This window comes from Osmerus mordax, chromosome 24 (assembly GCF_038355195.1).
Source record: "Osmerus mordax isolate fOsmMor3 chromosome 24, fOsmMor3.pri, whole genome shotgun sequence".
NCBI lineage: Eukaryota > Metazoa > Chordata > Actinopteri > Osmeriformes > Osmeridae > Osmerus > Osmerus mordax.
The window spans coordinates 9,370,614-9,393,420 of record NC_090073.1 but is presented as its reverse complement, the minus strand read 5'-3'; the positions used below and the strand labels follow the sequence as shown (position 1 = coordinate 9,393,420).

General features: G+C 56.6%; 1 protein-coding gene across 1 annotated transcript in view; it reads left to right on the top strand.

Annotated features, from left to right (window-relative positions):
* dnah10 (dynein axonemal heavy chain 10) overlaps positions 1-22,807 on the top strand; it is a 31,314-nt gene that overhangs the window by 2,078 nt on the left and 6,429 nt on the right. The window contains exons 7-63 of the mRNA XM_067228511.1: positions 141-331; positions 473-671; positions 772-966; positions 1,065-1,235; positions 1,428-1,604; positions 2,253-2,426; positions 2,715-2,872; positions 3,099-3,250; positions 3,444-3,608; positions 3,815-4,022; positions 4,114-4,270; positions 4,475-4,954; positions 5,405-5,563; positions 6,131-6,247; positions 6,626-6,728; positions 6,891-7,069; positions 7,159-7,370; positions 7,561-7,717; positions 8,191-8,424; positions 8,649-8,771; positions 8,909-9,142; positions 9,392-9,615; positions 9,837-10,106; positions 10,201-10,384; positions 10,512-10,646; positions 10,796-10,948; positions 11,214-11,402; positions 11,565-11,711; positions 11,937-12,128; positions 12,273-12,391; positions 12,563-12,721; positions 12,931-13,066; positions 13,449-13,571; positions 13,660-13,791; positions 13,923-14,139; positions 14,499-14,618; positions 14,733-14,878; positions 15,032-15,184; positions 15,346-15,606; positions 15,704-15,876; positions 15,965-16,058; positions 16,168-16,335; positions 16,492-16,680; positions 16,899-17,070; positions 17,361-17,564; positions 17,659-17,739; positions 17,819-18,016; positions 18,110-18,271; positions 18,536-18,710; positions 18,844-19,025; positions 19,392-19,528; positions 19,644-19,861; positions 20,264-20,485; positions 20,880-21,027; positions 21,197-21,476; positions 21,665-21,894; positions 22,232-22,505. Coding sequence (XP_067084612.1) covers positions 141-331; positions 473-671; positions 772-966; positions 1,065-1,235; positions 1,428-1,604; positions 2,253-2,426; positions 2,715-2,872; positions 3,099-3,250; positions 3,444-3,608; positions 3,815-4,022; positions 4,114-4,270; positions 4,475-4,954; positions 5,405-5,563; positions 6,131-6,247; positions 6,626-6,728; positions 6,891-7,069; positions 7,159-7,370; positions 7,561-7,717; positions 8,191-8,424; positions 8,649-8,771; positions 8,909-9,142; positions 9,392-9,615; positions 9,837-10,106; positions 10,201-10,384; positions 10,512-10,646; positions 10,796-10,948; positions 11,214-11,402; positions 11,565-11,711; positions 11,937-12,128; positions 12,273-12,391; positions 12,563-12,721; positions 12,931-13,066; positions 13,449-13,571; positions 13,660-13,791; positions 13,923-14,139; positions 14,499-14,618; positions 14,733-14,878; positions 15,032-15,184; positions 15,346-15,606; positions 15,704-15,876; positions 15,965-16,058; positions 16,168-16,335; positions 16,492-16,680; positions 16,899-17,070; positions 17,361-17,564; positions 17,659-17,739; positions 17,819-18,016; positions 18,110-18,271; positions 18,536-18,710; positions 18,844-19,025; positions 19,392-19,528; positions 19,644-19,861; positions 20,264-20,485; positions 20,880-21,027; positions 21,197-21,476; positions 21,665-21,894; positions 22,232-22,505 — 10,312 coding nt within the window. The remainder of the gene's footprint in view (positions 1-140; positions 332-472; positions 672-771; positions 967-1,064; positions 1,236-1,427; positions 1,605-2,252; positions 2,427-2,714; positions 2,873-3,098; positions 3,251-3,443; positions 3,609-3,814; positions 4,023-4,113; positions 4,271-4,474; positions 4,955-5,404; positions 5,564-6,130; positions 6,248-6,625; positions 6,729-6,890; positions 7,070-7,158; positions 7,371-7,560; positions 7,718-8,190; positions 8,425-8,648; positions 8,772-8,908; positions 9,143-9,391; positions 9,616-9,836; positions 10,107-10,200; positions 10,385-10,511; positions 10,647-10,795; positions 10,949-11,213; positions 11,403-11,564; positions 11,712-11,936; positions 12,129-12,272; positions 12,392-12,562; positions 12,722-12,930; positions 13,067-13,448; positions 13,572-13,659; positions 13,792-13,922; positions 14,140-14,498; positions 14,619-14,732; positions 14,879-15,031; positions 15,185-15,345; positions 15,607-15,703; positions 15,877-15,964; positions 16,059-16,167; positions 16,336-16,491; positions 16,681-16,898; positions 17,071-17,360; positions 17,565-17,658; positions 17,740-17,818; positions 18,017-18,109; positions 18,272-18,535; positions 18,711-18,843; positions 19,026-19,391; positions 19,529-19,643; positions 19,862-20,263; positions 20,486-20,879; positions 21,028-21,196; positions 21,477-21,664; positions 21,895-22,231; positions 22,506-22,807) is intronic.

Here is a 22,807-nt window from a genome sequence, read left to right as displayed (position 1 = left end):
TGGCGACAGTGGGGAGACCGCTGCTTTTAAGAACGGTTTTGTCGATGGTGTCGTCGGAATTCAAAATGAAATTGAATTTGTATGGTCGTCTTTACCTCCTGTCTCTGAGCGTTCTGTAAACCCTGTTCCCTCTGTGTCAGAACCTGGCCACGGGGGTAGACTTCGGCGTGATCCTGGACACCATCCCCCTGATGATGAACGGCCTGCGGATGGTGTGGATCATCTCCAGCCACTACAACAGGGACGATCGCATGGTCCCGCTCATGGAGCGCATCGCCTGGGAGCTGTCGGAGCGCGTCGCCCGGGTGGTCAACGTGCGAACGCTCTTCAAGTGAGGGAACCCGGTCCTAATACCCAGAGTTATTTTCCTATACCATACCCCTAACCCCTGCCCTTCACCCCTACCCCCTAACCCTCTGTCTGTTTCTCTACATCTTGGGTGAGATTCTAACTGTTGTTGTCTGACGCACAGAGACAAAAGGGAGGTGGCCCAGACCAAAGCCCAGGACGGCAGGAGGGTTCTGGACCAGTGGAAGGCCTGTTACTTCGAGGTGCGGGCTAAGATCGAGATCTCCGGCAGAGACCCGCGCTGGGAGTTTGACCGGAAGAAGCTGTTTGAGAAGACGGACTACATGTCCTCCATCTGCCAGGACCTGTACAGCGTCCTGCAGGTCAGTGCAGCCTAACCACCAAGCACAAACAGCCTGAACACACCACTAAACCACCTGCATGTTTGCGTGTGTTGACACCTTCCTCCGCTCGCTCGCGTAGATTCTGGAGGAGTTCTATAATATCTTCGGCTCAGAGCTGAAGGCCGTGACTGGAGATCCGAAGCGCATCGATGACGTGCTGCGCTGGGTGGACAGCCTGGTGGTGCCCATCGAGGAGCTCAGCTTTGACCCTTTCAACATCCGCAAGATGGGCAGCTGGAGGATGATCATGCAGGACTTCAAGTCCAAAGTTCAGGTGAGTTCCCTCCTCCAGACATCCCTGGCTGTTGTCCTTCAGTCTCCTCACCCGTCTGTAATGTCAGCCCCTCATCCTGCCACGGTTGTCCACCCCAGGCCATCGAAGCAGAGGCCATAAACTTCATCGACCAGTCCTTCAAGACCCTGCGCTCGGCGTCCGCTGCCTTCGACATGCTGCTGAAGTTCAAACACATCCGCTCCAGAGAGGCCATCAACAACCAGATGATGCAGAAGTTCAACGACATCCTGGTCCAGTACTGCAAAGAGGTCCCAGACAAAACCAGTTCAACACAATGCCTTATTCTTATCACTGATATCAACCTCATGTCATTCATTTACCTCTTGAACCACTCTAGCCACCGAGCTTTCTGACTTTCCATGACTGTCTGCAGGAGTCATGATGGTGGGGTGTTATTTCACATCAGTGATGTTTTGTGTTTGTGTTGCGGGGGGGGGTAGGTGGACATCATCAGTGTGATATTCATGAAGAACAAGGACAACCCTCCACTGAATAAGAATCAGCCGCCTGTGGCCGGGGCCATCTACTGGGAGAGATCCCTCTTCCACAACATCAAGATCACCATCATCCGCTTCCTGGAGGTCCCGGAGATGCTGGAGAGCGAGCAGGGCAAGCTGGTGAGCACAGGGGAGGAGTGGAGGGGAGGAGAGGGGAGGAGAGGGGAGGAGAGGGGAGGGGAGGAGTGGAGGGGAGGAGAGGGGGGGGAGGAGGGGAGGAGAGGGGAGGGGAGGAGAGGAGAGGGGAGGGGAGGAGGGGAGGAGGAGGGGGGGAGGGGAGGAGAGGGGAGGGGAGGGGGTGGATCACGGCAACAGGAGTGGGCTCTTTCTGAAGTCTGTTCTGTCTCCCTCTCCCTCCTGTCTCTCTCCTTCCCTCTCCCTCCTCTTCCCCACGCTCTGCCTTGCGTCCAACCTCTTTCCCCCTTTACGCCTCCTTCTCTCCCCTCCTCCCTCCTTCTCGCCCCTCCTCTCTCATTTCCCCCCTCCTCCTCATCTCTCCCTCCCCCTCTATCCCTCTCCTCCTCCCTCCTTCTCGCCCCTCCTCTCTTATTTCCCCCCTCCTCCTCATCTCTCCCTCCCCCTCTATCCCTCTCCTCCTCCCTTCTTCTCGCCCCTCCTCTCTTATTTCCCCCCTCCTCCTCATCTCTCCCTCCCCCTCTATCCCTCTCCTCCTCCCTTCTTCTCGCCCCTCCTCTCTTATTTCCCCCCTCCTCCTCATCTCTCCCTCCCCCTCTATCCCTCCCCTCCTCCCTCCCTCCCTGCCCTCAGGCCAAGGCCAAGTACCTGCAGCTGAGGCTGCGTATGAAGGAGTACGAGGTGGAGAAGTTTGCCCGCTGGCGTGAGGAGACGGAGCACGTCCTGCTCCTGCTGATGAAGCGCCCCCTGCTGGTGGTGACGAGCAGCTCTGGGGTTGTCCCTGGAGACCAGGGGCCTGCCGACACCGTCAGTACCACACACACTGAACACAAGCTCATCTTCCATGTGACCTCTTGGATTTTTAATGCACTTTTTAATGTCCTTTATTGATCTTTTTCTTGCTTTTATATTAACCGTGGAGTGCCCCTCGACAATGAAGGATGCACAATCAATTCAATACATTGTTACAGTTATAGTTATATAATCAATCAGAACAGTGCAATGATATCATGATCTGTTCTCCTTGTGAAAACAGATCTGCCATTTTTAGAATGCCTTCTTTCTTCTCTCTTTCCCCGCCCTCTGATGGTCCAGGGTTCCAAGCAGGAAGTGGAACGAGGCGTGCGCTACACGGTGAACTTTGCCCCCGAGCTTAAGGAGATCATCTCTGAGACCAAGTACCTGGAGCAGCTGAGCTACTCTGTCCCTGACCTGGCCCGCAACGTGGCTCTGCAAGAGGACAAGTTCCTCAGGTGATGATGACACAGCATGAAAACCCTCCTCCAAATACTTACCTTTTAAAATATAAAAACCTTCTTCACACACATGGTGGTACTTCCGAGTACCAGCAGGTGAGTTGTGTCTGAGGCCTGTGGTGACTTCCACAGCTGTGTCTGAGGCCTGTGGTGACTTCCACAGCTGTGTCTGAGGCCTGTGGTGACTTCCACAGCTGTGTCTGAGGCCTGTGGTGACTTCCAGGTACGTGGATGACCTGAAGAACCTGGTGAACCGCTACCAGGCCCTGATGGACGGGCTGAACGATGCAGAGTTCTCCCTGCTGGCTGAGCAAATCCACGAGCTGAGGAGGGTGATGCGCTCCGGCCACAAGAGGCTGAACTGGAACGCTCTAGGTACCTTACATCTACGCTCTGCACACATCTGATCCGCCTGCAGGGTTTGAAGCTCTGAAGAACCCGCCTCCTTTAACCCTGGTTGCCAGCAGGATTCATGATAACGCTGCTCAAACGTTTAGATATTGGGATGTTTCTAGAATTGAGTGTGTGTAAGAGGATTCAGAGATGTGCATATCTAACCCTAACCCAGGGATCTCTGAGTTCATCAACCGCGGCACCCAGGCTGCTTCCAAATTCGAGTCGCTCGTCAATCAGATCCAGAAGAACGAGCGGGACATCGACGCCAAGCTGCAGTCCATGGAGACGGCCAACCTGTTCAAGTTCCCCGCTCCGGACCGAGCCGATGGCCTCCCAGGTACGTCTGATCCCTTCAGCGAGAGCTTTCACCCTACAACAACCTACAAATAGTGCACCTAGAAAGCTCAGATCAAGGATCAGAAGTGCACAGTTCTAACAGTACTCTGGTGATCAGAGTCAGAGCACCGCCTGTATTTACCAGCCACAAGTTAGGGAGTAAACAGGAAGTGACATCTCTCACGCGTGCACGTGGTGTTTTGTTAGGAGTGAAGGAGTTCTGTGAGCTGGTCCAGCGAGAGAGAGCCAAGGACATGAACCTGCTGAGCAGGAAGTACACCGCCATTGGTCCCCTGCTCACCAAGATGGAGAGCCTGGTGATGCACACCAACAGCGGCCGAGCCCAGCGCATGGAGCACTACTACAGCTACTGGGAGCACAAGATCTTCCACTCGCTCACCAGGATGGTGCTCAAGTGAGCGGCCGGCATGGGCGTTGCCGTGGGGAGGGGCGAGGAGGTGGGAGGAGTCATCAGCTGTTTTCTTTCTGTGCTTGTTTCCTTGTAGGAACATCAACACGTTCAACATGGCCCTGATGGGGAGCACCCCTCTGTTCCAGATCGACGCCATCCTGTCCGCCCCCGAGATCGTGCTGCACCCCAAGAACAGCGAGGTGTACCGGCTCCTCATGCAGTCTGTCCGGGACTGTGTGGAGAGCACCAAGGTGGGTTCCCTCTCCTAGCAACCTCGTCATCCCAGACCTCGCCTCGCTGATAGGGTCAAGTAAACCTTCTCCACACCCCTCCCTCCCTTACATCCTCCCCCCTCCCTTACATACTTCCCCCTCCCTCCCTTCTGTCCCCCCACCCTCTCTCTTCCATTCTCCCTCCCCCATCCCTTACATCCTCCCCCTCTTCCTCCCCCTCAGAGGTTTGTGCGCTGGATGCACGGCTCCTGTCTGGAGTGTCCTCCGCAGCGCGTGGACGGCGAGGACGAGCCGGTGGTGCTCAGCTTCTATTCGGACGTGTGCCAGCAGCCTCAGGTCAACGAGCGCGCCACAGCCGTGTCCCAGAACGCCCAGCGGCTTCTCGCCGCCGCCGGCCGCTACCTCAACCGCTGGAAGCGCTACCGGCCCCTCTGGAAGCTGGATAAGGCCATCGTCATGGAGAAATTCGCCGCCAAGCGCCCCTCGTACGTCACCTACGACGACAAGCTGCAGTTCTACGCGCGGGTCAGCCAGGAGGTGTCCCAGCAGCCCCTGGCGAAGGACGAGCATGTGATCCGGGTGAATCTGGAGCCCCTGGCTCGCACCGTGCAGGAGAACGCCCAGGCCTGGGTCAGCTCCCTGGGCAGGCTGCTCAACACCTCAGCCCGCGAAGAGCTCTTCAGCCTACGTGACCAGCTGCTGGTACTGCCCTGCGGCACACTAACACATGCTCTGTGTTGCTGCTATCGGCTAAGCTTTCAACTTGAGCCCGACCAATTTATCGGCGGGCCGATATTATCGGCCGATATTAAGCATTTTCCAAACTATCGGTAGCGGCATTTATAATGGCCTTTTGGCAAGTGTTTTGAACGCCACAAACCCTACAACCAGATGATCCAGCCAGAGTTTGGCAGAGTGTTATGAGAGTGTTTATGTTTTGTTACGCGTGTTTATACAAATGTATATATATCGGAATATTAGATTTTTTTTATCACCAAATATTTATAGCGATAACGGCCTTAAAAAATCTAACCCTTATCGGTCGGGCTCTACACACTAACCCTGTCCCTCTACACTGAAAACATCATCTTTTGAACTGCTTTAATGCCAAGCTCTCACTGCCGTGTGGCTGTTCTGTGTGTTTACTCACAGCTGCTGTCAGACAACCTGAAGAGAGACCCCAGCTCCTTGGAGGACCTGAAGTTTGTCCTGGGCAACATCTCGGACATCCGGGCCATGTCCCTGACGGTGGAGCTGCGCTTCACAGACATCCAGGAGCGATACAGGACCCTGGCCATGTACCACGTCCAGGTAGGGCCTCACCCAGGACTCTGGCGATGTACCACGTCCAGGTAGGGCCTCACCCAGGACCCTGGCCATGTACCACGTCCAGGTAGGGCCTCACCCAGGACCCTGGCCATGTACCACGTCCAGGTAGGGCCTCACCCAGGACTCTGGCCATGTACCATGTCCAGGTAGGGCCTCACCCAGGACCCTGGCCATGTACCATGTCCAGGTAGGGCCTCACCCAGGACCCTGGCCATGTACCATGTCCAGGTAGGGCCTCCCCCAGGACCCTGGCCATGTACCATGTCCAGGTAGGGCCTCACCCAGGACCCTGGCCATGTACCATGTCCAGGTAGGGCCTCACCCAGGGGCAGGTCCCGCTCTGAGTGTCTCTCTCACTGACCTGCTGTGTTGTGGGAAAAGAATGTGCCTGAAAGCTTGAAACGGATTAAACAAGAGCTTGATGCGTGTTCGCATGCTGGTTTTGTATATCCACATCCTGATTCTGTACTGTCACGAACTCCGTGTGGTGTTAGGTCTGAGTAGACATGATCCAGGTGTGACGTTGTCCTGGGCTGCGGGTGGGGCCAGGTGCTGGAGGAGGAGCAGGAGCTGGTGGGCAGCATCGGGCAGCAGTGGAGCCATCTGTTCTCAGAGGCCAGACAGGTGGACCGCAGCCTGGGCCGGGTGAAGAAGACCTTCACCGAGGTCAGACACCTTCACACACAACCCTCTGTGTCCTCCACCGCAGCCTGGTCCTCAGGGCCCGCTGTCCTGCATGTTCTAGAGGTTTCCAAGCTCCAACACACCTGGTTCAGATGAACGGGTCGTTATGAAGCTCAGCAGAAGCCTGGTAACGACCCGTTCATCTGAACCAGGTGTGTTGGAAGAGGGAAACATGCAGGACAGGGGGCCCTGAGGACCAGGGTTGAGAAAGGCTGCTCCAAGTCATCGACATGCCATTTCCTTCATGTAGCAGACGCCAATCCTAACCCTGTCACCCAGATTGACATCCAAATACATATAGAGCAGCAACAGACCAGGGATGCCAGTTACTGATCATGCCCTGCCCTCTCCTCGTCCCAGATCACCAAGACCCAGACAGAGGAATATAAACAGGAGCTGGGCATCTTTGCGGAGAGCTTCAACATGCACGGCCCCGGCGCCGTGGGAGACGACTTGGAGAAAGGTACGCATCCCCCCCCCCTCGTACGACACGACTCTCTACCGGCCGCACACACACACATACATGCCTGCACACACACGCCTGCACACACACATTCATGCCTGCACACACACACACACGCCTGCACACGCACACACACGCGCTCAAACATTCCTTCCTGTTCAGGAGTGGCCGTGATGGTCAGCTACGAGAAGGAGCTGGCTGTGGTCGAGGCCGGCCGGCAGGAGCTGGCCAATGCAGAGAAGCTGTTCGACCTGCCCATCACCATGTACCCGGAGCTGCAGAGTGTGCAGAAGGAGATGAAGGGGCTGCGGCAGATCTACGAGATCTACAGCAGCCAGAAGGTGGGGGTCTGGAGGGGAGGTCTAGTGTGTTTATACTCTGCATCACCAGAGGTATTACAGCCAGGTGTGTGTGTGTGTGTGTCGTCCAGGCGGCCAAGGCAGAGTGGTCTCAGACGCTGTGGGTGAACCTGAACATCCAGGTCCTGCAGGAGGGTGTGGAGGGCTTCACCCGCAGTCTGAGGAAGCTGCCCAAGGAGGTGAGGGCCCTGCCTGTGGCCTTCTTCCTGGAGGGGCGCATGAAGGAGTTCAGAGAGTCCCTGCCCCTCCTGCTGGACCTGAAGAACGAGGCCCTGAGAGACAGGTATGTCCTAGAAAAAAGATTTTAAAGGTTTTAAAAAGGTTTTGAGAAAAAAGCTGTATTCTAGGCTTCTCTGTTCTCTTTCCTCCTCTCCTTTCACTACGTGTGTGTAAAAAAAAAGATTTGAAAGGTTGAAAAAAAATACATAGTTGATAACACGATGTGTGTGTGTGTGTGTGTGTGGTTCCTTCAGACACTGGAGAGAGCTGATGGAGAGGACAGGTACCAGCTTTGAGATGAATCCAGACACCTTCACCCTGGAGAACATGTTTGCCATGGAGCTGCAGAAGTACGGCAGCGTCATTGGAGACATCGTCACCTCGGCCGTCAAGGAGCTCAGCATCGAGAAGGCAAGAAGAAGAAGCCTCCCTCAGCCTCACCTCGCTCAGCCTCACCTCCCTCAGCCTCACCTCGCTCAGCCTCACCTCGCTCAGCCTCACCTCCCTCAGCCTCACCTCGCTCAGCCTCACCTCCCTCAGCCTCACCTCGCTCAGCCTCACCTCGCTCAGCCTCACCTCCCTCAGCCTCACCTCGCTCAGCCTCACCTCCCTCAGCCTCACCTCCCTCAGCCTCACCTCGCTCAGCCTCACCTCGCTCAGCCTCACCTCGCTCAGCCTCACCTCCCTCAGCCTCACCTCGCTCAGCAGGGGGGCTGGACCAGCCTCAGGGCCCACTGTCCTGCATGTTCCAGATATTTCTCTGCTCCAACACACCTGGATCAGATGAACGTGTCTTTACCAGGCTTCTGCTGAGCTTCATAACGACCCACAGTTAGTAACAAACAGTGTTTGTGTGTACTTCTGGTGTGTGTGTGTGTGCACAGGGGGTGAAGGAGGTGGTGGACACCTGGGAGAGCATGAAGTTCACGGTCCAGCGCTACTTCAAGGGCACCCAGGAGCGAGGCTCTGTGCTGGGCGTGGTGGACGAAATCCTGCAGAGCCTGGACGACAACGCCATGAACCTGCAGAGCATGGCGGGCAGCCGCTTCGTAGGACCCTTCCTGACCACTGTGCAGCAGTGGGAGAAGAGCCTGTCCATGATCAGTGAGGTCATCGAGGTCAGTCTCATCATCTGGGGGGGGAGCTCTGTGGGGGGGAGCGGAGATCAAAAGGTCACGGGTTCAAATCCACCCCGCGCTCAGGATAGAGACTGTCTCCTGGACGAACCCATGGCGTGATGTGGATGTTGACGTGGGGCGCATGGGCAGGTGTTGGTTCTTGAACTCCACGGTGCTGAGCTCAGGCAGGTCCGAGGTGATGGTGCTGATGTTCCTGTGTCCAGGTGTGGATGCTGGTGCAGAGGAAGTGGATGTACCTGGAGAGCATCTTCATCGGCGGGGACATCCGCTCACAGCTCCCCGAGGAGGCCAAGAAGTTCGACAACATCGACAAGATGTTCAAAAAAGTGAGGAACTCCAACCATGAACAAATCAGCGTGTCACCCTCACCAGCACTCTGAAAGTCTGGTCTCACAGCCTGCTCCTGCAGTGCCTCCAGTGTGACGTGTGGCTTGGTGTGTGTGTGTGGTGTGTGTGTGTGTAGATCATGAGCGACACGGTCAGGGACCCGGGGATAAAGAGGTGCTGCCTGGTGCCTAACCGGCTGTCAGAGCTGCAGGCTCTGAGCGACGGGCTGGAGCGCTGTCAGAAGAGCCTGAACGACTACCTGGACTCCAAACGCAACGCCTTCCCTCGCTTCTTCTTCATCTCCGACGACGAGCTGCTCAGCATTCTGGGAAGCAGTGACCCCACCTGTGTCCAGGAGCACATGATCAAGGTGACTAGATCACTCTCATCCTCTATCCTCACCCTCGACCCTCACCCCTGTCCTTACCCTCTACTCTCATCCTCACCCTCTCACCCTCTACCATCACCCCTGTCCTTACCCTCTACTCTCATCCGCACCCCCTCATCCTCGACCCTCACCCCTGACCTTACCCTCATCCTCACCCCCATCCTCACCCCCTCACCTTCACCCTCTCAACCCTCCCCCTCATCCTCATCCCCCTCCCTCTCCCCCTCCCAGATGTATGACAACATCGCGGCCCTGCGCTTCGACGTGGGGGCCAACGGCGAGGCGGTGGCGGGGGCGCTGGTGTCGGCCGAGGGGGAGGTGATGGACCTGAGGCAGGCGGTGCCGGCGGAGGGCCGGGTGGAGGAGTGGATGACCGGGGTGCTGCTGGAGATGAGGAGGACCAACAGGCTCATCACCAAGGACGCCATCTTCCACTACTGCGAAGACAGGGGCAGGTCAGGAACGCCCTCACTTGAGTCAAGCCCATGTACACAGGGGGGGCTGTAGGGGGGGTTTGAACTGTGTGGGGGAGCTCTTGGTTTGTAGTGAAATGCTCTACCCACTAAGCTAAACACACCCCTCAGTGTGTTTTTGACCCTTCCCTGAAACACCCATGTGAACCCGTGCTTCAGGACGGCCGACGACAGCGTCTGTGTTGCTGTGCTTGTGCCCTCAGGGTGGACTGGATGCTGCTGTACCAGGGCATGGTGGTGCTGGCCGCCAACCAGGTGTGGTGGACCTGGGAGGTGGAGGACGTCTTCAACAAGGTGAGGAAGGGCGACAAGCAGGCCATGAAGAGCTACGCCAGGAGGATGCATCAGCAGATCGACGAGCTGGTGACCCGCATCACCCAGCCCATGAAGAAGAACGACCGGCGCAAGATCAACACGGTGCTCATCATCGACGTCCATGCCAGGGACATCGTGGACAACTTTGTCAGGGACAGGTGAGGGAGGGGGAGGGGGGGGGGCGCTGACTGGACGCGCTCTCAGAGCAACACGATCTGACCTGCGTGTGTTCCCCTGGGTTCTGTGTTCCAGCATCATGGATGCGCGGGAGTTTGAGTGGGAGAGCCAGCTGCGGTTCTACTGGGACCGGGAGCCTGACGACCTGTTTGTGCGCCAGTGCAGCGCCAGCTTCTCCTACGGATACGAGTACATGGGTCTGAACGGGCGTCTGGTCATCACCCCTCTGACTGACCGCATCTACCTCACCCTCACCCAGGTGGCTGACCAGGCCTCACCAGGACTCGGGCCTCTCACAACTCACCTTTAACCCGTCTCTGTAAGCTCTGGACATAGCTCTGAAAATGACCATATACATGTGTGTGTGTGTGTGTGTGTGGCCCCAGGCCCTGTCCATGTACCTGGGTGGGGCCCCGGCAGGTCCGGCTGGTACAGGGAAGACGGAGTCCACCAAGGACCTGGCCAAGGCCCTGGGCCTGCTGTGTGTGGTCACTAACTGTGGAGAGGGCATGGACTACATGGTAGGAGCCACGCCCACAGGGCTGCAGCGCTCTCCATCAGAAGATACTTAGGGCTCTCCTATATACAGTAGGGATCATATATTCTCCTCTGTCAATTCTCCTTCCATCCCTCCCTCTACCACTTTCCCCTCCCCCCTACCCTTCCACAGGCGATGGGGAAGATCTTCTCGGGGCTGGCCCAGTGCGGAGCCTGGGGCTGCTTCGATGAGTTCAACCGCATTGATGCCTCCGTGCTGTCTGTCATCTCCTCCCAGATCCAGACCATCCGCAACGCCCTCATCCTGCACCTGAAGAGGTTCCACGTGAGTTCACAGGGTCAGGGTTCACAGGGTCAGGGTTCACAGGGTCAGGGTTCACAGGGTCAGGGTTCACAGGGTCAGGGTTCACATGGTCAGGGTTCACAGGGTCAGGGTTCACAGGGTCAGGGTTCACAGGGTCAGGGTTCACAGGGTCAGGGTTCACAGGGTCAGGGTTCACAGGGTCAGGGTTCACAGGGAACTGTTTTATCCAGAGCGACGTCCAAGTAGAGTTTGTTGAGATGACAGTAGAAAGCGTTGTTTCCGTCAGTTTGAGGGCCAGGAGATCAGCCTGGACGCCCGTCTGGGGATCTTCATCACCATGAACCCGGGCTACGCCGGCCGCACAGAGCTGCCCGAGTCGGTCAAGGCCCTGTTCAGACCCGTGGTGGTCATCGTACCAGACCTGCAGCAGATCTGTGAGATCATGCTGTTCTCTGAGGGCTTCCTCCTGGCCAAGGTCAGGAACTCATCTCTCTCTCTCACACACACACACTACACAACACACAGCATTATGTTACTATTATACACACACACTGTTACATTATTGTTATTTGTATTATTGTCACACACAGTCCTTTTCCCTGGTTCAGTTGTGTGTCTGTCCTGGTTGTGAGTGCAGATTCTGGCTAAGAAGATGACTGTTCTGTACAAGCTGGCCAGGGAGCAGCTGTCCAAGCAGTTCCACTACGACTTTGGCCTGAGAGCGCTCAAGTCTGTGCTGGTGATGGCAGGAGAGCTGAAGAGAGGCTCGCCAGACCTGCATGAGGTAAACACCAGAGCCTTCCTGGAAGGCCCACCGTACGTACACCTCCTGCTCCCAACTCTGTCATGTTGGAACCGGAAAACCTAGCTTCAGTCGGCTTGCGCCCAGTAAAAAGGACAAGGAGGTCTTTTATGCTTCTTCTAGAAATATGTTTTAGTTTATTGGAGTTTTATGATTTATTCTCACTTCATTCTCTTCCTCCCTCTCCTCCTGGTCGGCGTCTCTCAGGACGTGGTGCTGATGCGTGCTCTCCGGGACATGAACCTGCCCAAGTTTGTGTTTGAGGATGTTCCTCTGTTCCTGGGGCTGATCACAGACCTGTTCCCGGGCCTGGACTGCCCCCGAGTGTGCTACCCCAGCTTCAACGACGCCGTGGAGATGACCCTGCAGGAGAACAGATACCTCACGATTCCCAACCAGGTGCCCCAGCCCCCCCCCGCCTTATCTTGTTAGACGACAGGTAGTAGCGTCTAGCATCGAGTGAAACGTTTTATTTTAACATGAAACAACTGTATATTGATTTGGAGAGGGTGTGTGTGACCCTGTGCGGCGCTGTGACGGCAGGTGGACAAGGTGGTGCAGCTGTATGAGACCATGATGACCAGACACACCACCATGATCGTGGGGCCCACAGGCGGAGGCAAGTCTGTGGTCATCAGCACGCTGTGCCAGTCCCAGACCAGGTCAGAACCCCCACACCCACACTCCCACCTCCACCCCCCTCACTCCTCCTCAGGGATCTTGGTCTAGCCTCCATACAGCGTGTTTATGTTTACTGTATTTAAGAAGCATGCGGTGAGAGGCTGTGGCAGGGGGTCTTCACTGTGATTGCTTTGTTTCCACGTCGACGACAGGCTGGGCCTGGTGACCAAGCTGTACGCCCTGAACCCCAAAGCCATGAGCGTGATCGAGCTGTACGGCATCCTGGACCCTGTGACTCGGGACTGGACCGACGGCATCCTGTCCAACATCTTCCGGGACATCAACAAGACCACGGACAAGAAGGAGAGAAGGTGAGGACAGGTCTCCTGTACCCCCCTTCTCCCCCTCCTCCCCTCCCTCCCTCACCCGCTCCTCGACTCCCCCCCTCCCCCTCCCAACATACCTGGTTTAATCCCAGCACTTCAGGATGTGGAGAAGCGTATTATTCTATACTATGCATCCACACGACTCACCTGGACGTTCCTCATGCTGCGTTCTGGCCTGCTCACCTGTCCTCCAGGTACATCCTGTTTGACGGGGACGTGGACGCCCTCTGGGTGGAGAACATGAACTCTGTGATGGACGACAACAAGCTGCTCACCCTGGCTAACGGGGAGAGGATCCGTCTGCAGGGACACTGTGCTCTGCTGTTTGAGGTCAAACATCTGGCATCCCTAAGTATTCTAGGACATTTGTGTGTATATATTAGGGGTGGGAATCTTTTGGTACCTCATGATTCGATTCGAATCGATTCTTGGGGTCACGATTCGATAAAAAATCAATTCACGATTTTTCATCCCAAAAATGTTTTTTTTATTAAAAAAAAAGTGAATCGATGTGAATCGCTTGAAGACTGAATCGCGATTCAAATGTGAATCGATTTTTCCCCCACCCCTAGTATATATGTATGTCTTTAACGTGATGGGTGTAGCTCAGCGGTCGAGCGATGAACACACTGCAGACATGCATAGCATGCAGTATGCAACGTGTTCTGCAGGCTTCTGGGTGCTCGTTGTGGTAAACAGCCCTGTGTTGTAGGTGGGAGATCTCCAGTACGCCTCTCCTGCCACGGTCTCCCGCTGCGGCATGGTGTTCGTGGACCCCAAGAACCTGCGCTACACTCCCTACTGGATGAAATGGGTCACAGGCAGACCACCCAAGGTCCACGAGCCAACACGTTTCACACTGAACAGCAACTGAAGCAACGCAGCAGGATTCTAACCCCGTCTTCTGGTGTGTCTGTGGACAGGAACAACCAGAGCTGATGAAGCTGTTTGAAAAGTATGTCCCCAGCGCCATCGACATGATCGTGGAGGGCGTCGTGGACGGCAAGCAGGGGGACAAGCTGAAGACCATCGTCCCTCAGACAGACCTCAACATGGTTGGTCCAGTCTGAAGCGACCCCAGACCTCCACAGTAGAACCTGAGTCCACCCTCATCCCTCAGCCCTGAGGGACCGGTAAGGTAGATGAGCGCTTCCTTAAAAGCAGTCTGTTGGCCTCCTCTCTCCAGGTGATGCAGCTGTCCATGATGCTGGAGGCTCTGCTGGAGACTGAGGGGCTGGGGGCAGACGCTCTGGAGTCTTACTTCCTGGAAGCTCTGTACTGCTCCCTGGGAGCCTGCGTGGTGGACAGCGGCAGGAACAAGTTTGACAGCTTTGTGAAGAAGCTGTCTGGCCTGCCCTCCGTGCAGGATGAGAAGAGTCTCGCTGGGCCAGGAGAGATCCCAGGTGGGGGAGGAGATCTGGAGGGGAGGGGGGAGAGGGGAGGAGAGAGTTAAGGGGAGGAGAGAATTAAGGGCAAGAGGGAGGGAGGGAGGGAGGGAGGGAGGGAGGGAGGGAGGGAGGGAGGGAGGGAGGGAGGGAGGGAGGGAGGGAGGGAGGGAGGGAGGGAGGGAGAGAAGGAAGAGAAGAGAAGAGAAGAGAATGGGTGGAGGGAGAGTGTGAGGGAGGGAGAGAAAGAGTGGTGATTGATAGAGGAGAATATGATATCCATAATGTAACGAGCCAAGGACAGGTTTGCTTTGATTTCCACCAGAAGAGCAACTATGCTTTCATTAAAAGTTCTGAGGTGTTGTCGCTCCTCCCAGGTTACCTGCCCACTCTGTACGACTTCCACTTCGACGAGGTGAAGAGGAAGTGGCTTCCCTGGAGGTCCCTGGTCACCAAATACATCCACGACTCTGACAAGAAGTTCATCGACATTCTAGGTACAACAATCCACTCATGAGCGCCCGACAATGTGTGTGCCAGTCTCCATATCCTGCTGGGTATGTTGTGTGTCCGTGTTCACGTGTGCCTGCCTGCCTGTGCTTGTTCTCCAGTCCCCACGGTGGACACCACGCGGGCGGGCTGGCTCCTGGAGCAGATGGTCAGGATCAAGAGGCCCGTGGTTCTGGTTGGGGAGTCCGGGACCTCCAAGACTGCCACCACACAGAACTTCTTCAAGAACGTCAACATTGACACCACCGTGAGTTAACGGCAGCAAACATCCGACGGCAGACAGTTCTAATGAGATGGTTTATCTTGTGGTGGAGAATAGAGTGTCTGCAGTCAGGAGAAACTCCTGTTCGTTTGTATAACTCCCATTTTTATACCAACGGCGATGAATCCTTGTTCCCAGATGACCCTGGTCATCAACTTCTCCTCGCGGACCACCTCCATGGACCTGCAGAGGAACCTGGAGGCCAGCGTGGAGAAGAGAACCAAGGAGACGTACGGCCCCCCCATGGGGAAAAGGCTGCTGGTGTTCATGGACGACCTCAACATGCCCCGGGTACCCCCCCACCCCCACCCCCCCTCTCCTCCCTTCTCATCTGTCTCTGCCACTGGACGTCTGTTTGTGTGCTGACTGTTGTCAGCTGGTTCCTCTCTGTGTCACCGAACCCTCTCTGGGAGAGCAGGGAAGCCCTGACTGAAGCGTGATGTGACTTGCAGGTGGACGACTACGGCACGCAGCAGCCCATCGCCCTCCTCAAGCTGCTACTGGACCGGGGTGGCCTGTACGACCGCGGCAAGGAGCTCAACTGCAAGATCCTCAAAGACCTGGGCTTCATCGCCGCCATGGGCAAGGCCGGAGGAGGCAGGAACGAGGTGGACCCTCGCTTCGTGTCGCTCTTCAGCGTCTTCAACATCCCCTTCCCCGAGGAGGACGCTCTCAAGCTCATCTACGCCTCCATCCTTGAGGGCCACGCCCGGGTGAGCCGCCGCCACGCGGACATTTGACTTGTTTCAAAAGACGTTTCTATCCAGAGAAGCTATGGGAAAGGGTCTTGAGTCAGCTTTTGTCTTGTAGCCGTTCGAGGAGGCCATCCAGAAGATCTGTGAGAAGCTGACCTTCTGCACCCTGGAGCTGTACAAGAGCATCATCAGAGACCTGCCGCCCACCCCCTCCAAGTTCCACTACATCTTCAACCTGAGGGACCTGTCCAGGGTGTACCACGGCCTGACCCTCACCAACGCAGAGAGGTGGGAACACCTGGCTCCTCCTCCCCCCTGCTGAAACACCACGCTGTGGAGACTTGGTGTGTTTTGTTGACATGTTTTCCTCTGGCAGGTTTCTGACTGTTGCCCAGTTCGTGAGGGTGTGGAGGAACGAGTGCCTCAGGGTGTTTCACGACAGACTCATCAACGAAACAGACAAACACATCGTACGTGCTTCAATATTTGTCATATTGTTTCTTTGAGTTGAAATATTACTATTACAACAGCAAAAACAAACATTGCTATCCTCACAGCTCGCGTGTGTTTTGCTCCTAGGTCCAGGGCCACATCAAGAGCCTGATAGACGAGCATTTCAAGTCTGACTTGGACTCCGCCATGAGGGACCCCGTCCTGTTTGGAGACTACAGGACAGCCCTCAACGAGGCAGAGCCCAGGGTGTACGAGGACATCCAGGACTATGATGCCGCCAAAGCCCTCTTCCAGGTACAAATCATGAAAAAAAACAAAAAAAAACTTCTTACTCCTTTGAGACAATCTCAGATGCTACACAGTGTTTAGATGACTGGTCTGGTGTCCTCCAGACAGTTCACTCTCTCGGTCATCTCACCAGCCTCCCTCTACCCCCTGACCCTAACCCAGGAAATCCTGGAGGAGTACAATGAGAACAAGACTTGCATGAACCTGGTTCTGTTTGACGACGCCCTGGAGCACCTGACCCGGGTGCACCGCATCATCAGGATGGACCGTGGCCACGCCCTCCTGGTGGGGGTGGGAGGGTCCGGCAAGCAGTCCCTGACCAAGCTGGCCGCCTTCACCGCTGACTGCGAGGTAGGAGGGAGTCTCCACAGTACTCCACCACAGGCACACACATTCCAAATAAATGTCTAGTGATAGACCGCATGCACCAGTTAGAAGGCTTCTGCGGAGCTTGATAACGACCCATTCGTTTGAGGCGTGTTGGAAGAAGGAAACATCTAGAAGGGGCAGGGCCAGGGTCCTCCTCAGACACTCAAGATGAAGATCACCTGTTCCGTTTGGTCCTGCAGGTGTTTGAGATCGTGCTGAGCAGAGGGTATGGAGAGGCCACCTTCAGAGAAGACCTGAAGCTCCTGTACCTGAAGCTGGGCATCGAGAACAAGAAGACCGTGTTCCTCTTCACCGATGCCCACGTGGCCGAGGAGGGCTTCCTGGAGCTCATCAACAACATGCTCACCTCAGGTAAACAACATGCTCACCTCAGGTAAACAACATGCTCACCTCAGGTAAACAACATGCTCACCTCAGGTAAACAACATGCTCACCTCAGGTAAACAACATGCTCACCTCAGGTAAACAGCATGCTCACCTCAGGTAAACAACATGCTCACCTCAGGTAAACAACATGCTCACCTCAGGTAAACAACATGCTCACCTCAGGTAAACAACATGCTCACCTCAGGTAAACAGCAACACGCCCACCTCAAGTAAACAAACTAAACACGCTGTCGTCGGTCTGTGTGTGCACCCAGGCATGGTCCCTGCCCTGTTCCCTGACGAAGAGAAGGAGTCCATCCTCAACCAGCTCCGTGACGAGGCTCTGAAGATGGGCAGCGGCCCCTCCAAAGAGAGCGTGTGGCAGTTCTTTGTCAACAAGAGTGCCAACAACCTGCACATCATCCTGGGCATGTCCCCCGTGGGCGACACCCTGCGTACGCGCTGCAGGAACTTCCCAGGTAAACACTCACACACACCCCTGGCTGTTCTGGATGAGTGTTTGGTCCTGAGATGCTCCACACCCTGTGTGCTGTGTCCCCCCTCTCTACCCAGGGCTGGTGAACAACACTGGGATTGACTGGTTCCTGCCCTGGCCCCCCCAGGCTCTCCAGGCCGTGGCTCAGTCCTTCCTGGGTACGGACACTTCCAGAAAATTTCTGTCCTCTTCCACCAGGGGGTGGGTATTAACGCAGCTGTGGTGGTCGTCCCGCAGGCGAGAGCCCCATGATCCCGGCGCAGCACTCGGCCGCTGTCATCGCCCACGTGTGCATGGTGCACGGCTCTGTGGGGCGCTTCAGTACCATGTTCCTGCAGAAGCTGCGACGCAGCAACTTCGTCACCCCCAAGAACTACCTGGACTTCATCAGCACCTACGCCGGCCTGCTGCAGGACAAGGACCAGGCCATCCTGGGTGAGTCCTGGTCTCCCCCTCCCCTCTCTCCCTCGTGCTTGTAACCCAGCTGAGATGATGGTTGTGGTTTGGTGTGTGTGTGTGTGTGGTCAGCTCAGTGCAAGCGTCTGGAGGGAGGCCTGGACAAGCTGGAAGAGGCCAGCGTGCAGCTGGCTGATCTGAACATCAAGCTGGCCGAGCAGAAGGAGGTGCTGGCGGAGAAGTCTGCGGCCTGTGAGATCCTCCTGCAGGAGATCTCCACCAACACCACCGTGGGTCAGTAGACGGCACCTGGCAGGTTCAGGACGCCACCCTGTTACTGCACCCTCACACCACCCTCTCCCTGTCTGCCCTCCCTCTCCCTGCTCCTCGCCCCCTCCCCCCCTCTGCTCCTCCCCCCCTCCCTCTCCCTGCTCCTCCCCCCTCTTCTCTCCCTGCTCCTCCCTCCCTCTCCCTGCTCCTCCCCCCTCTCCCTGCTCCTCCCCCTCTCCTCTCCCTGCTCCTCCCCCCTCCCTCTCCCTGCTCCTCCCTCCCTCCCAGCCGAGGAGAAGAAGAAGCTGGCTGAGGACAAAGCGAAGGAGATCGAGGTGCAGAACAAGGTGATCGCCGTGGAGAAGAAGGACGCAGAGAGCTCTCTGGCCGAGGCTCTGCCGGCGCTGGAGGGAGCCCGCATCGCCCTGCAGGACCTGGACAAGTCTGACGTCACGGAGATCAGGTGACCTTCCGCCTCTCCCACCCCCTGACCCCCCCCAAGCACAAGCAAGAGTACTACCTGCTTGTATGTCTTAGGATTACTCAAGTTCAGTCCATCCCTGTGTGTGTGTGTGTGTGTGTGTGTGTGTGTGTAGGTCCTTCGCCAAGCCTCCCAAACAGGTGCAGGTGGTGTGTGAGTGCATCCTGGTGATGCGCGGCTACAAGGAGATCAGTTGGAAGTCGGCCAAGGGCATGATGTCCGAGGCCAACTTCCTGCGCTCGCTCATGGAGATGGACTGTGACGCCATCAACCCAGGCCAGACCAAGACGGTCAGAGGTAGGTCAGCTGACCCTGACCTCACCGTGTCTGGGTCCTGCCAGGAGACTCACAGCTTGTCTTGGGCATCATCTTTGGCTGGATGGTTCTGTTTCGCAACCGCTCTCTGTCCCTGCTCGCCAACGGATGCCTGAACCAGCTCCGCTTGTTGTTCTTAACACTGACTCCTCCCTTGTCCTCCCTTGTCCTCCCTTGTCCTCCCTTGTCCTCCCCCGTCCTCCCCCGTCCTCCCCCGTCCTCCCCTGTCCTCCCCCGTCCTCCCCCGTCCTCCCCCGTCCTCCCCTGTCCTCCCCCGTCCTCCCCTGGCCTCCCCTGTCCTCCCCTGTCCTCCCCTGTCCTCCCCCGTCCTCCCCTGTCCTCCCCCAGGCTTCCTCAGGAGTCTCAACACCAGCTTTGAGGAGATGCAGGCGATCAGCAAGGCCGGCTCGGGGATGCTGAAGTTCGTGGAGGCGGTGATGGGCTACTGTGACGTGGCCAAGGAGATCAAGCCCAAGAGAGAGAAGGTGGGGAGACGGCTTTGTTAACTACTGAGGATGCGATGTGACCCTAGCCACTTTAAAGTCTGAAGGTTGTGATCTTCCGGTCTCTCTCCCCCCCCCCTCTCTCTGCGTCTCCAAGGTGGCTCGCCTGGAGAAGAACTTCTTCCAGAGCAAGCGGGAGCTGGAGCGCATCCAGACCGAGCTGGCCACCATCCAGAAGGAGCTGGCTGCGCTGAGCGACAAGTACAGCGATGCCATGTCGGAGAAACAGCTGCTGCAGGAGGAGGCGGAGCTGATGGAGCGACGGCTGATAGCGGCCGATAAACTCATCTCTGGCCTGGGCTCCGAGAACAAGCGGTGAGGCGCCTGTGTGTGTGTGTGTGTGTGTTCGTATAGGACGTGTCTCGCAGAGAGAGGATGTAGATCGTAGCCATGGAGGTTTTAGACTTCAGTCTCATCTTTATCTTGATTTCTCCTCCTCCCTGCTCCTTCTGTTCCTCCTTCCCATCCTCATCCCCCTGCTCCTCCCTCCTCATCCCCCTGCTCCTCCCTCCTCCTCATCCCCCTGCTCCTCCCTCCTCCTCCTCCCCCTCCTCCCTCTGCTCCTCCTCCTCCTCCCCCTGCTCCTCCTCCCCCTCCTCCCCCTGCTCCTCCTCCTCCTCCTCCCTCTGCTCCTCCTCCCCCTGCTCCTCCTCCCCCTGCTCCTCCCCCTGCTCCTCCCCCTCTCCCTCCTCCTCCTCCTCCTCCCCCCGCTCCCAGGTGGACGGAGGACCTGGTGGAGCTGAAGGAGCGTCGTGTGCGGCTGCTGGGAGACTGTCTGATCTCGGCAGCCTTCCTGAGCTACGAGGGGGCGTTCAGCTGGGACTTCAGGATCCAGATGGTGTACGAGGTGTGGGAGAAGGACGTGCTGGAGAGAGACATCCCCCTCAGCCAGCCCTTCAGAGTGGAGAGCCTGCTCACCGACGAGGTGGAGATCAGCAGGTGAGAGAGGGTGTGTGTGTGTCTGTCTGTGTGACCTGGGTGTGTGTGTGTCTAAAATACAAGAAATGAACACTACATTTTTTGAAAAAATGACTTAATACTAGTGAAATGATCTATCCATGCAGCAAGATAATTTTACTCGACAAGATATCTTAAAATAAGTTGGTTCCAGTCTAGAAATAAGTAGGCTTAAGAATATACCACAAACTAGTAAATCATTTTCAAAACAAGATAATAAATATTGTATTTCCAGAACTAAGATTTTAAATCTTGGCATGCACAGAACAATTTGCAGTGTGTGTGTGTGTGTATTTGACCTGTGTGTTTGTGTCTGTGTGACCTGTGTGTGTGTGTGTGTGTGTGTGTGTGTGTGTGTGTGTGTGTGTATTACCAGGTGGGGGTCAGAGGGTCTTCCTCCAGACGAGCTCTCTGTCCAGAACGGCATCCTGACCACCAGAGCCAGCCGCTTCCCCATGTGCATCGACCCCCAGCAGCAGGCTCTCAACTGGATCAAGAAGAAGGAGGAGAAGAACAACCTCAAGGTACCTCCACTAGCACCAGGGCCTGTTCCATGAAGCAAGCTCACCATGCAGGAAGTGCAGGACATGGGCTCAGCCGGATTCAAGCCCTCCTAATGCTACACACTCTTACTCAGCTAGCGGGGAGGAGCCATGTCCCCAGGGTGACTTCCTGGTGGACGTTTCTCCTCAGATCTCGTCCTTCAACGACCCGGACTTCCTGAAGCAGCTGGAGATGGCCATCAAGTACGGCTTTCCCTTCCTGTTCCAGGACGTGGATGAGTACATCGACCCCGTCATCGACAACGTCCTGGAGAAGAACGTGAAGGGCCCTGAGGGCCGGCAGGTGATCGTGCTGGGGGACAAGGAGGTGGACTACGACCCCAACTTCAAGCTGTACCTCAACACCAAGCTGGCCAACCCCAAATACTCTCCCTCTGTGTTCGGCAAAGCCATGGTCATCAACTACACTGGTAACTGGAGCCTCTGTGTGACTGTAAACTGTTAAGAGTGTGGGAAGGGTTTGGTTATGGGGGGAATAGAGGTGTGTGTCTGACTGTGTGTGTGTGTCTGACTGTGTGTGTGTGTGTCTGACTGTGTGTGTGTCTGACTGTGTGTGTGTGTCTGACTGTGTGTGTGTGTGTCTGACTGTGTGTCCCAGTCACCCTGAAGGGCCTGGAGGAGCAGCTCCTGAGTGTGATCGTGGGGTTCGAGCGGCGGGAGCTGGAGGAACAGAGAGAGCGTCTGATCCTGGAGACCAGCGACAACAAGCGCCTGCTGAAGGACCTTGAGGACTCCCTGCTCCGCGAGCTGGCCACCTCCACCGGCAACATGCTGGACAACACCGAGCTGGTGCACACCCTGGAGGAGACCAAGAGCAAGGCCAGCGAGGTGAGTCTGGTCACCCCAGGGCCGGGAGCACGTCTGGGGGGGGGGACAGAGAGGGAGGCCTCCAGACCTCTGGATCAGAGGTTCCCAGCCCTGGTCCTAAGGGCCCACTGTCCTGCATTTTCCAGATGTTTCCCTGCTCCAACACACCTGGTTCAGATGAACGGGTCGTTACCAGGCTTCTGCTGAGCTTCATAACGACCCGTTCATCTGAACCAGGTGTGTCGGAGCAGGGAAACCTCTAGAACATGCAGGACAGTGGGCCCTGAGGACCAGGGCTGAAGACCACAGCTCCAGCTGAACTCTGCTGATGTGTGGTGGTGGCGTGTGATTGGTCCAGGTGTTTGAGAAGCTCCGCCTAGCGGAGAAGACGTCAGCAGACATCGACAAGCTCAGGGACGGCTACCGTCCGGCGGCCAAGCGGGGCGCCATCTTGTTCTTCGTGCTGGCGGAGATGGCCCTGGTCAACAGCATGTACCAGTACTCCCTGGCCTCCTACCTGGAGGTGTTTGACTTCTCCCTGCGCAAGTCCCTCCCCGACTCCATCCTGCCGCGCAGGCTGAAGAGCATCATGGACACCCTCACCCACAACGTCTACAACTACGGCTGCACAGGTCAGGGGTCACAGGTTAGGGGTCACAGGTTAGGGGTCAGACAGGGTCAGGGGTCACACAGGGTCAGGGGTCACACAGGGTCAGGGGTCACACAGGGTCAGGGGTCACAGGTCAGGGGTCACACAGGGTCAGGGGTCACACAGGGTCAGGGGTCACACAGGGTCAGGGGTCACACAGGGTCAGGGGTCACACAGGGTCATAGGTCAGGGGTGACAGGTTAGGGGTCACACAGGGTCAGGGGTCAGACAGGGTCAGGGGTCACACAGGGTCATGGGTCACACAGGGTCAGGGGTCACACAGGG